Source organism: Xiphias gladius, chromosome 20 (assembly GCF_016859285.1).
Source record: "Xiphias gladius isolate SHS-SW01 ecotype Sanya breed wild chromosome 20, ASM1685928v1, whole genome shotgun sequence".
NCBI lineage: Eukaryota > Metazoa > Chordata > Actinopteri > Istiophoriformes > Xiphiidae > Xiphias > Xiphias gladius.
Window position 1 is genome coordinate 17,282,271 of NC_053419.1, and position 13,673 is coordinate 17,295,943.

Consider the following 13,673-nt stretch of genomic DNA (forward strand, 5'->3'; position numbering starts at 1 on the left):
CCCCGACATCCGGACCAGGTTAACTTGACACTACCCTGATCATTACACTTCAAGCGTAGTCTGAAACAGATAATTTGGGTATATTTTTATCTGGATGTTTGCATATATGGAATGTGTGTTGGGTTTGTTGCAGGATGGAATGAGAAATGTGGTTCTTGGATGTCTGACCCGTTTAAAGACTACTGCTACCTGTTCAACTACCTGTCAATGAGGACCTGGGCAGAGGCTCGAGCTGACTGTGTCAACCAGGGAGGAGACCTCGTCAGTGTCACTGATCCCTTTGAACAGGCCTTCATTCAGGGTATGACTTTTAAGTCCTTACTTCCACATTAATGTATCTATCTACCTGTTGTGTCTGGCCAGTTTTGTCTCTATTATGTCAGAGTGTAAGGGGCCACTTATGAGAGAAAAATAAGTTGTAATACATCAAGGATAAAATTGTCATTTTGGGTGAAAAAGTTTGTTTATTTTTTTTTTTTATTAAGAATTTTTTTTTCTACATCTGTCAAGAATATAGTCGTAACATTTCATCAATGAAGTCATAATATTTTGAGATTTTAATACTTTGTTTAGTAGACAAATGAGCACAATCTGTCAGCCTTAACATGTCAAATGAGGGATACGGATGACCGTAAAGGGTTTCATCCACAGGCACCTAGTTATTACAGATACAGACTTTTTCTTCATAATATCAGAAGTTTCACATAAACACTTGCCCTAATACTTCATCGTACACTTACTACTTTAGTGGAGTACATGGAATTAAATGTACTCTCAATGAACAAACATTCTGCTTTTGGTGTCTTTTAAATGACTTAACTCTCACCCCCTGAAAATCTTGTCTTAGCTAACCTCTAGTAACTACGGGTACACCCCTGGACGCTGTGGTCTGACCACACCCAAAAGCTGAAACAGGCTTGAAACTTTCAACCAGCGGGGGGCAATGAAATGCTGCTCGTCAGCCTGGTGTTCAGTTGCTTTCTAAGACACAGAAGCCTAGAAAGTGGAACATACAGTATAACTCTGTGACCATCAAGTTCTCACATGCTATCAGTCGTTGTTCTTGACTCCCTTTCACTTGTGTGTCGGTGTTTCCTCCTAGGTGTGATCCAGTTTAGTCCCACAGGGATCTCTCTGTGGATGGGCGGTCATGACTCCATCACCGAGGGCGGCTGGGAGTGGACGGACGGTTCTCCTTTCAGATACATTCACTGGAATGCAGGTTAATGTAAACCCGAGCATATTCTGCAGGGATATCTGGGAGAATGCATTCAAAAACAGTACATATAAGGATTATTGTCACGCAAAACAACTTGACTCCCTTCATTGGCCTCGTGTTTCTTCTCAGGCAACCCAGACAACTTTTACGGTGAAGACTGCCTGTCTGTACTTATTAACGGCGGTTACTGGAATGACGACAACTGTGAGAACAAAAGAGGATACATCTGCAAACGGCGAGGTGAGATATGTTGCTTTAATGGTTGTTGAAGACACTTGCAGATCGAAAATTCAGGCAATATTCAGAGTGTTGCTACATGCCGGTAACACTGTACTCGTGTTTCTTCTTTCAGGAAACACACCTGAGCCTCCTCCACCTCATGATGGTAGTGACATCTCACTGTTTGACATGGTTTCCCTCATTGTGACTTTTTTGAAACAACAATTATATATGTTATGATCAGTTATATTTGCACTACAATAGTATATCCACAGGTGACGTAAAACATTGACTAATTTCAGAGTCAAGTAAATACTTGATGCGTGAATCCTTTCTGCTGCAGGTTTCATGACGGCGCTGGTGTGCCAGGACTCCTCTGCTGTCCTTCACTGTCCACATGAAAGTGTGATTAACATCCAGTCTGCTTTCTACGGACGGAAGAGTGATGACATCTGTCCACACCTGGAAGGATCGGGAGGTGGTGCTGTACATTAGTGACTACAGTCACAAAAGCAAAGAGGACTAGAATGTTGTATGCTTCTTTTGTATGCTTAACCAAAAGCTCATCACTGTCCTGCAGGAAGCTGCACCGTGGAAGGCATCCTTCCCTACTTCAGAAAGGCCTGTGACAACCGACCCTTCTGCTTTTTGTATGCCCATACGGAGGTGGACCCCTGTCCGACAGTTTCCAAATATCTCCAGATCGTCTACAGCTGTGAACAAAAAGGTCGCCTCTCGTTCTTGGTCCTCACCTACAGATCTCCTGAACCGGTCATATCATCTAATGTTGTTTTGTGATTTGGCTGCTCTCAGTGTGTCTGTACGGTCTGGGCGTTGAGGATGGAAACGTCACAGACTCGCAGCTCTCCGCCTCCTCCTCCATTGGTCTCTTCACTCCCAACAAAGCCCGTTTGAATGGAAATTCCTGCTGGATGCCTTCAGGAAATCGTACGTACCGACCCAGCGGTCACACGTAGGAAATTATACTTTAATTCCATAATCAAACGGGAAGACAAAGGTGTTATTTTTGGGACAGAATACCTTCATCTTTATTTGATGCTGAAGTTCAGGTTTGTCAAAAAATGTGATGAACTGGTATCTTCACATTAACCTTATACTATATCTAATGTCCTCTCTTCCAGCAACCTCAAGCTGGATCCAGGTAAACCTGGGCCAGCCTAGAAAAGTAACAGGGATAGTAATCCAGGGTTGTCCTCACAATGACAACTGGCTCACAAAAGTTAAGGTCCAGCACAGTATGGACGGAAGTACCTGGACTGAGTACACAGCTGATGGGCAAGTGAGTAAGCAGAGCGTGCTGTTAACGTCAAACCTGATTATTGCTAAGGGCTCAAGGCCGTCCTTGTCCAAAGCCAAACTGTGAAAGAGGAAAACAGCTTGTCACTCGGGATTTCCTTGATTTCCAGTTTCTCCCAGGCTCAACAGACAGAAACACTCCCGAGACCCAGCTGCTGGGCACTCCTGTGTCAGCTCAGTACGTCCGCATCCTCCCGCTGGAGTTCAGTGGTCAGGCAGGCCTTCGCTTTGACGTCCTAGGATGTACCCCTGACTGTAAGAAAAGGACTTGTTATTTGTGTTACAAGCCTACTTTCCAAAATTCCAAATTTACATTTTATCATCAGGCAAAATCTGCTGTGATACTGTCCTGTGTTTTCACTTATAAGCACTAATGCTCAACAACGACTGATTGTGGTTCAACAGATGCGATTACATGCGCTAACATGCCCAACTTCAACCCTGCCAATGATCAAATGACGTGAGTAAAACCTGAAATAGTATTTTTACACCTACAGTGATTTACTGCTTATTATGTTACTTTTGCAATGCGGTCTGTGTTTCAGTGTTGCTTTGTGATATTTCCCTTCTATTGCTGTGATTCTCATGCCTCTTTCAGTGTCCATTGTCCAACAGGCTGTGCCAGTGCTGATTACAGAGTGTATGGCACTTTGGTATATCGAGGGGTAGGTGACTTTACTGTCTAATCTGTACCATAACCCCTGCACAGAGCTACTTTAAAAAAAAAAAAAAAAAAAATCTTACATATGATTCTATGTAACAGGACTCAAACATCTGTGCAGCAGCTATCCATGCTGGAGTGATACTAAATGACATAGGAGGAGACTGCACTCTGTTGAAAGCTGATGGACAGGACTTCTATGCCGGCTCCACCAGGAACGGCATCACCTCGAGACAGTAAGTGGCTGAGTTTTCAAACTTAATCCCTTTTTCTTGTGTATTGTGACAGTTCAGGGAAGGCCAATTCAGTAACAAATTTCATTTCTACAGATACGATGGAAACTATGCTGTATCGTACACTTTTGCAGATGGGGGTGAGCTGATATACATTTCTAATCCCTTACACGAATCTCTTAACTCTAAGCCGACACCATTTTTTTAAATTAAAACGTGAAGTTTTTTGTGTGTTATTCTCTATGTGCAAGTGTTTCCTTTTCCTTTTCCTCTCTCCTACAGAGCTGAGGTGTTCAGGGCCTGACTGGCATGAGTTTGGAGAGTATTGCTACAAACCTTTCGGAGACAGAAAGACGTGGCATGACGCCCGGCACACCTGCAGGAGGCTGGGTGCTGAACTCGTGTCCATCCTCTCGATGACGGAGCAGAGCTGGTTGGAAAGCTACCAGTATATGGGTATGGATCTGGAAACATAGGGTGAAAGCTGGTTGAATGTTAAGAGAGTCAGACTAAAGAAAGGAGGTAAAAGTAAATGTTTAGGTAATACTTAAAATTAATTTTAATTAATCAATTTTAAAGGTACGAGTCTCATTTCGATTAACAGATTTCTGATGGCGTATATGATTGAAAAAGTCTTTTTTTCTCGGGGGTTGTCCTTTACAGCCACCAGTGACGTGTGGACTGGTCTGAATGACCTGTTTCTGCCTGGCATGTTCTCCTGGTCGGACGAACACATGGTGACCTTCACCCACTGGGCTCCAGGGGAGCCCAACAACCACGAGCAGTCCAATGAAAACTGTGTTGAGATGGCACACCAGGTGAGACACGTCGGAAGTAGTCTTACGCACCATTAAAATACATTTTGTGCTTCGGATACATTTGCTTGAACATGCACCCTCCATGGAGCAAAAATAAAATAAAATAAAGCTGAGCTCGTTATTCATTCTTTGCAGTGAACTGAAGTCACTTACAGGTAAATTTCATCTTCGTTTCAGACTGGCCGATGGAACGACGTGTCCTGTACAGAGCTCAATACCTACATATGCAAAACACCCAAAGCACATTACCCATTGCCCTCTGTGAAACCCCCTGTATACGGATGCCCCCAGGTACCACATATTTTACAACGCTGTGTTCCTTTTAAGCGCAGACCGATTTACGCAAGTTTGAATGCTTATTTAGATAGAGCTACGCTGCATGCTGTGTGTAGGGATAGCGGGCTCATGTCTCTGATACGTGTCAGGGCTGGGATGCATACGGCTACTCCTGCTACTGGATGGAGGAGACCGTCAGGAGCTGGTCTGATGCTAAGGCCTTCTGTAAAGAGCAGGACGGCTTCCTGCTGCACATTGGAGACATGTAAGTTGAGCAAGAACATAGTTACTCAAATAGCAGAGATGTATATCTGCAAGAAACATCTGTCAGTGCAAATAAGGCCACACTACATATTCTCTATCCTGATTCTGGAGTTCATACTGTAGGCGCTTTCCTGGTTATGGCCTCCAGTCTCTCAGTTCTCCTACACCACCTCCAGTTTTCTGCACTAACTTTTGCCTCTTATGTCTTGAGACTCATAAAGAAGCTTCATCAATCCTAAAAAATCTGGTATCAAAATGCAACAGTCTGGTTGGGTAGAGCTGATTCACCTACGCGCAACTGATAAATCCTCTTTAGATTTTTGTACTCCTCTTGACAGGTTTCCAGTAAACACAACTTCTCTGTTTTTCACTGCAGATATGAGCAGGCGCATTTTACAGTGGTGTTGTCAGGAAAGACCGGTCTGTGGTGGATCGGCCTGCGTGCTCATGGAGTGCCAGGTGGAGGAGTGGACTACATCTGGGAAAGCGGCTCACCTCTCACCTTCACTTACTGGGACAGAGACCAGCCAGGTGCACACCCAACGCTAACCCTAAGAGGACAGGACAATATCTTCACATTGGGAAAACACTGATCTCCCTTTTTGTCTCTAGATAGCGGGGATGGTGCTTGCATTGCTATGACAACGGGTCAGATTGGTGGTTTCTGGGATGACAAGCAGTGCTCAGAGAAACATGCCTTCATCTGTGAGAAACCCAGGCCCGACGTTACCCCACCCACCAAGCCCCCAACTCCTCCTCCTGCACAGGGCTGCGCTGATGGCTGGACGGCCCTGCCTCACTTCAGGAACTGTTACAGGGTATATAAGGCAGTAAATTAAACATCTAAAACCACGAGCCTCTGCACGGTCCTTTAGGTCAGTGGTCAGTTTTTCCACTACTGATTTATTGGCTGATTTATTGCAGCTCTTCCACAATGTGGACTGGTCCTTGAAGAAAAGCTGGGGAGCAGCACATGAGGACTGTGTTGCCAGAGGAGCAAATCTGGTCAGCATCCACAATCAGGAGGAGGAAGAGTTCCTGTCTCTGTACAGCAAAGCCAGCAGCAAGTGGATCGGCCTCAAGCACAACCCCACAGAAGGAGGTGGGTATAATGTGTGTTTCATAGAGTGGAAGCTAATTGGGATCCAAATAAAGGATGAACAAAAAAAAACGGATGATTATTCCGATATGCTAGGTTATTCTTGGAGCGACGGCTCACCTCTGTCCCACACCAACTGGGGTCAAGGCGAACCGAACAACCACGAGGGCCGTGAAGAGTGTGTAGAGATGGTGAGCGGCACCAATGGGACCCACTCCTGGTGGAACGATCTCAACTGTGATGCCCACCAGGACTGGATATGCATGATCGCTAAAGGAAAGATCCCCACCCTGCCGCCAGTGCCCCCACCCCCTGTCCCAGGTAAGCTGTCCCACATGCACAGAGAGGGCAAGTCATGTTTTTGTTGTTCTAAGCTATTTGGAACTTTAATTTAGAGCTGAGATGGCAGATTTCTGAGGGCAACTTGGACATTTGAAAGCGTGAATTTTCACCACTGCTACAATATGTTTTTTCACGGCTAGTAAATGAATATCTTTTGGGAAAAAAAAAAACAGCACCATAGTAGTGGACACTAATTTTCTACTCCAGTAGAAGTGCAGTTACTTTATTGTTTTTTTTTGTTTTTGTTTGTTTGTTTTACTTCAGTAGAAAATTGTTCGGTGTTACTTTTAAATGTCTACGTCCTGAGCAGACAGAGCTCAGACTCATTTGATTTAGGCTACAACTGTTCCTCTTCACTGACTGATACTCCAAGTCAAGGCTTAATTTACTTTAACAACATACAAAAAAAAAAAGAAAGGAAAAGCAGCAGATCCTCTTCTGTCCATTGACTGATCGATTAATCAACTAATTGCAGCAGCTCTACATCGAAGTTACTCCCACACCTGTCAGGTACCTATATTACGTAAGATACATCACATATTCGTTTGGTTTAAACACTGTCTGGCAAGATAAATGGAAAAAAGTGCTACTATGTTGATGCAACCACCCCCTTGACTGAGAGACTTGCGTAAACCTCTGAGTCAACCATATCGTCACCATGCGTGGCTTTTCTCATGTCTCAACCCTCAGCCCCTGACTGCGGAACCAACGTCGGCTGGAGGAAGAACAACAACATCTGTTACTACTACAATGACACTGACGTAGTGGACTTCTACACGGCTGAGAGACGCTGCTACGCTGAGAAGGCCTCACTCGTCTCCATCCTCAACAAAGACGAACAGGCATATGTTAACAGCATGGTATGCCTTTTATTTTTATTTTTTTTTACTGCTTTAGAGGAAATTAACAGTAGAATATGTTGAATATGTTGAAGTAATATATGTTTGTATTTTCTTCCAGGTGGGGACAGGGCAGGTTGTTGCAGCCTGGATCGGAATGAGGATGTTTGGTGTTGCAAGTGGAGAATTCATGTATGTATATTTCTAAGTGATTGGAATTAAGTTAAGGTGAAAACTGAAGGAAAAACCTCCCAAAAAATTAGAATTCACAATACTTTCATGTCTTTCCTTAATCTGAGCAGCAGCAGAGTGCCAGACTGTGTTCAGGATGTCATCAGAAACAAATCCTGCAGCTGCTCCATAGACAGTGAATAATGAAGTGCTGGGACATTAGGACAGCACTCAAGGCAAATTTTCTGGGGTTTGAGGACAATTCACAGCTGGAAAATCTATGTTTAGATAGAACTCATTTGGATGAAATGTCTCACATTCAAGTCCACAGAGCCAGTTTTAGTCGTGTACAAACTTCAATATGTGCCACCTCTTCTAAGAAAAGTTGTTTTTGTTTTTTTTAAATCTATAATTATGTGAATACCACAGCGCACGTTCTGCTGCAGAGAGGATTTTCTTTTTTTGGTGTACATACAAAAGGTCAATGCCAAGATTTCTCTCGTTTTATCTGCACAGGTGGGTGGACCTTTCCCCTGTGACATACACTCACTGGGCTCCAGGTGAGCCCAACGATGCCAATGGGGAGGAACAGTGTGTTCAGATGAACAGACATCAAGGTATGGAATTTCAGTTCACTGGAAAATTAGGGCCATATACAGTCGTTTATTTGCCGTGCATGTTTACCGAACGAACGCCCCGCTGGTGATGTTTACACTGAACGCTGGTTTGTTTAGGTGGATGGAACGATGCCAACTGCGGTCGGGCTGGAGCAGGTTATGTCTGCAAGAAGTTCCCCGGGGATGTCCACACCCCGCCCCCGCCCACACAGCCCTGGGAGGGCAACTGCCCCGCAGGTAACATACACATTTTAAATATTAATATAAAGCATACAAAATTCTTTATTTATTAAAATGTGGAGGTTATATGCAAATAGCTGAGTAAAACATATTTTAGAGAATAAGTCTGGTGATACACTATTTTCCTATTGTCAACAGATGCCATGAAAAGGCTAAAAACCAACAATGAATTAATCCTACTTTCTGAGTTGCCAAAGCCTGATATAGCTTATACCTCTGTGCCATAGAACTTCATTGTGTCTTAAAACACAGGCACTGTACTTTATTTTGAGTTGATCCCACATACACAGTCCTGCTGCTGTCGATACTCACTATGTGTATTATATACATATATATATATATATATATATATATATATATATATATATATATATATATATATATATATATATATATATATATATATATGTATTCAGATTTACTTTCAATAAAGCGGATCTAGGGTTGGGAACTATGGCAATATGAACCAGGAGACAATATGAATTTTCAACAGTGGGAGATTTGTCCTTTAATAACTTTCGCTGTGTTCGACATTGTGGGCAATGCCACAAATCAATTGTCAGGAGTTTTTTGCATCAAAGTGGTGAAGCACCTGTATCTGTTTATTACACTAAGGATTAGAGGTGTTCCCTCTAAGCATCCTATAATGCAGCCTCTTCCCTCCTTCCCTGCAGGTTGGATGCGTTTCAAGGATAAGTGCTTCATGTTCAAAGGGAAGAAAAATGATATTAAAGCCAACTGGTCTTACGCTCGGAGTTGGTGCAAAGACCAAGGGGGAGAGTTGGCGGTTATTGATGACCAATACGAGAATGGTAAGCTCAGCGGGTAACTAACATCCAAAAGAATTCATCAGTTCTGCGGCTCCAGTTCAGAGAGACTGCACTCTGTACTTTGATCCTCTCCTCTCCTCTAGACTTTGTGTCCAGTTACCTGAGGGACCTGGAGCTCCCCACATGGATCGGTCTGTCAGATCTCTTGGTAGAGAATCAGTACGCCTGGAGTGATGGGGTCAGCCCAGTGCTGTACACCAACTGGAATGACAAGGAGCCCAACAATGCAGGAGGAGCGGTGAGGCGACTTTACTTATTGTTTTTTAGTTTTTCTGCGATGAGTTGAACAAAGCAGCTTGTGAAGGACTAAAACCTACACCCTGTGCTTGAAATCGACACGTTTACAGTTGGTTTTAAGATTTCTTGTCATTCTCAACAGGAACACTGTGTGGGAATGACTCACAACCCGCTGGTGAGTGGCAAGTGGAACGATGACGCCTGTCATAAGGATCATAGCTTCGTCTGCTACAGGAAGAAATGTCAGTAAACTGACCCCAGTGGTCATTCTTCCTGCTCAATTAGTAAATGAAATTACAGAGAGCATTTCAAACAAATAGCAGCTAAGTCCCCATCGAGGCCTTACTTGAAGATATTTCTCCATCTCGCTTCACATCAGCAAGCAGCATCAACCCTCCACCGCCAACCGAGAGCCCCTGCCCGGCTGGCTACATATCCTGGTACCAGAACTGCTACAAGCTGGTGGAGGAGCCGGCGACCTGGGACGCGGCTCAGACGGCCTGCAAGCAGCAGGGAGGCAACCTGGCCAGCATCGACATGAGCTACGACCAGGCCTTCGTCGCAGGAGTGGTGCTGCAGGGCAGAGCTGACGCCTGGATCGGACTCCGGCGCAAGGTGCTGTCAGGGGGAAATGCACAATAGTCAACCTGTGCTACCTACAAATTAAAAAGACCCCTGAAGCTAAATTTCAAATCAAACTTATTGATCTATATGTAAGAAACAATCTCAGGTCAGACCAAACAAGCCACTGTCAGTAAAAGTATCAATAAAACATTACAAGTAAAAGTCATGCACTGATAATCCTACTCAAGTAAAAGTATATACATAATATCAGTAAAATATACTAAAAATATCCAAGTTCTGATTTCCAAGAAAAATGGCCTTTTACTTTTATGGGCATATTTAAATCAAACCATGTGAGGACTTCACAGAGGAAATCACCCTGTGGTGCAACTGCAAAGAGTCATAAGTCAAAAATGCTGGGAACCTGTGGGTTTTTTTTTGTAAAAAAAAAACATAATCTAAAAAGCAACTTGTAACTCAAGCTTTCAAATAAATGTAGTGGAGTAAATTTCCCTCTGAAATGTAGAGGACTAGAGGTAAAGTGGCATAAAATGGAAATACTTAAGTACAGTACTTGCGCAAATGGTTTTTCCACCACTGAAAATCTCTCACATGAAATAATCAAAACTGTTTTAACTTTAGCAGAAAATAGTTATAAAATAGTCATATAATAGTAAGAGAGTATAGGTTTTGCATTATAATGTGAGTTCACCCAACTTATAGTGGTACCGAGTCATGCAGAGCATTTTGGTTTTACTGTATTTGTGGTGGTACTTTCAGAAGAAGAATTTTTTCTGTGCTGCAAGCAACACAAATTAAATTACATTCACTTCCTTTGTTTTGGGGTGTAGGCAGAAATCTTGAAGAGGAATGTCACAGTTAATTCCTCCAAAACAAATCAGTATGGATAGACTTCGTAGGGGAAATTGGGAAAATACCTTTATTTTGTTGAACGGACCCAGGCTCATATCGTCTTGTACCGCAGGATGATGGCTCCTACACGTGGACTGATGGCTGGCCAGTGTTTTTCACTCAGTGGGGACCAGGAGAGCCCAGCAACATCAAGGACGAGGGTTGCGTGAGTATGCACGCTTCACGTATCATCCATGGGACCTGGAACGACACCAAGTGTGATCAGGCTAAACCCTACATTTGCAAGATCTCCTCAGGTACAACTCATACTGACAACTGAATTGACCTTTGCTTTTTCTTCCCTTTTCTTCGCGACTGGTTTTCTCTAGTCTTTGTTTTAGACCCATGATCCATTATGTTTCACACCAAAAAAGCATTCATTTAGCTTCAGTCTAACACTTGAAGCGTTGTTGATGATGTAACTTATATCATCTCTCAGTGAAACCGCCGCCGACTCCCGCCCCTGGTGATGGGAAGTGCCTGCCTCTCTGGATCCCCTATGGCCGCTACTGTTACTATGTGTACAACAGTAAAGAGGGCTTCTCCTGGCCGGACTCGCGACACTACTGCCAGTCGGTCAGGGCAGAGCTGGTGTCCATCCACAGCAGAGCGGAGGTGGAGTTCATCAGGAACCTCAACTACACCAAACGTCACCACATCTGGATTGGACTCACCAGGGACCGCAACTGTGAGTGTAGAAATGGACAATGATACCAAGGTTTTTTTCATAGGACTTCATGGACAGTGGCTTGAAAACAGCTTTGAAGTAGATTAAGGATTACACATACTTGCTAGAACCTTTTAGGTTTGGTTTTTCAGTTGGCTGGGGCTGGACAGATAAGACATCTCTGGGCTTCCTAAACTGGGCTCCCGGTGAGCCCAATACAGCCTTTCACCCCGGGGACGTGGATGAGGAGGACTGTGTGGAGATGTATGATGATGGACGCTGGAATGACAACAACTGCCTGCAGAAGAGAGGTTTTGCATGCCGCCACCACCAGTGTAAGGATTTAAAGGATTTTTGTATATTCTGATGAAATACAAGAAGCTGGGACTTCATTTCTGCAGCTTTCATTTGGGTTTTCAAAGCTCTGAGGAATTAATAAAGAAAATGTGGCAGTAAAGATTTGAACCGGGATATGATTGGCAGCAGACTAACAGCTTCTCCTTGTGAAACTCTTTCAGACTATACAACAGATGAAGGCGGTAATCCTATTTTCCCCACAGAAGGTCCAGGTGTCAACCGTAAGTGAGATTTAGTACCAAATACAATTTCCTTACAATTTGTGCGTTACCTTTAGGCCTGCATGCATTACTTTATTTTTAGCCATTCCAGTGGTGTGGCTCCATGGATGGCAATGTTGGTCTGTTGGATGGTCCACCACTTTGGTCCAGACTAGCATGTCTCAACAACTATTGGATGGATTGCCATGAAATTTTACTCAGACATCCATGATCCCCAGAGGATGAATCCTATGACTTTGCTGATCCCCTGACTTTCCGCCTAGCGCCACCATCAGGCCAAAATTCCAATTTGTCCAATACATTTGTCTGGTCTGTCCAAAAACCCCCCACCTGCGGTCTTGAGCACTTAAGTGCGCGCTCACGCACCGCCAAAGTAATAGGGCAAATTTTCGCGTTTCTGAACATAACCAACACAGTTCACTCAACCTGCATTTGATGTGCATGATGACAATAATAAACAGATTTAGTTTAAAGTTTAAGTTTATGACATGTTATCTTTGGCGTGAATGTTTTATCAAAGACTTCGAGAAATACATACAAATATTATAAGACCACTATGCTTTTAGATGACTTCATTTAACCGCTTTGTATACCTCCTCTCTTAATCTGTCATCTGATTCTAACTGTAAAACTGTACAGTTGATCCGACTTATTTCTCGACCTGAGCTCGACTGTGCCATGTTCAGTATTTGTATTTGTGGGCGTGACGGGACGCAGTCTTAACGGGCACTTGTGTGGGTACAGGGACGGACCCTCTATGACCAAATGCTTGCAAAACTAACCAATGAAAGTCTCATCGGCGTCAGCTTTACTTTACGTTTAAATTAGCAAATGTTAGCACGCTAAAACGCCACACTAAGGTGTTGAACATGGTAAACTTTATACCTGCTAAACATCCGCATCTTAGCATTGTCATCGTCATCATTTAGCTCAAAGCAATGCTGTGCCTTAGTGCAGCCTCACGGAGCCACAAACATGGCTGTAGACTCTTATAATATTGTTAATTTTTACCAGTGTTCCAGATGTACAACTAATGGCATGTTTGAAAATTATAAAGCTTCAGAAATTGTTGCACATCTGTTCAAAGCCCTGCCGACACATCTGCTGTATCTCTCTTTGTACAGATGGAGGGGTGATAGCTGGTGCTGTCATCGCAGCCATCGTGATTTTCAGCTTGATCGCTGGACTCCTGTACTATGTCTTCAGTGTCCGGGGTTATAAACTGAGCGGCCTGAGCCTGCCCACAAGAACAACCAGTACGATCGATGTGGTAAGTTATTGATTAGTCTCTTATGGTTGGGGAAGGAAAGATGGTTCAGATTTTATGGGAGTGGTAATGCTAAGTTGTGTCATTCTTCTATTGCAGCCCGCTTTCACCAACCCCAACTTCGCAGGAGAGTCAGACACATAAACCCTCATTCAAGTTTTATACAATTTAATTTTAAAAAAAACAAAAAAAACCCAAATCAGTAATGTAGATTAAAAGTCTCCAGAGTTTTATAAGATTAAACAGTATTGTATATATTGTAATACACCAATAGCAATGATGTATTAAACTGTGAAACTTAAT

General features: G+C 43.3%; 1 protein-coding gene across 1 annotated transcript; it reads left to right on the top strand.

The window, feature by feature from the left end:
* Positions 1–1,993: 1,993 nt before the first annotated feature.
* LOC120806080 (macrophage mannose receptor 1) lies at positions 1,994–13,545 on the top strand (the record flags this gene model as incomplete). The annotated part of the gene is given in 29 exon segments (XM_040156770.1): positions 1,994–2,165; positions 2,252–2,386; positions 2,581–2,738; positions 2,866–3,010; positions 3,161–3,215; positions 3,354–3,420; positions 3,519–3,652; positions 3,746–3,789; positions 3,932–4,105; positions 4,313–4,467; positions 4,645–4,758; positions 4,893–5,008; positions 5,384–5,865; positions 5,900–6,109; positions 6,203–6,427; positions 7,139–7,308; positions 7,409–7,479; positions 7,975–8,075; positions 8,193–8,312; positions 8,990–9,127; positions 9,229–9,383; positions 9,525–9,624; positions 9,762–9,997; positions 10,932–11,115; positions 11,298–11,546; positions 11,678–11,860; positions 12,044–12,103; positions 13,228–13,373; positions 13,470–13,545. Coding segments are annotated over 29 exon segments (4,344 nt in total), but the record flags the coding sequence as incomplete, so codon positions are not given.
* Positions 13,546–13,673: the final 128 nt, after the last annotated feature.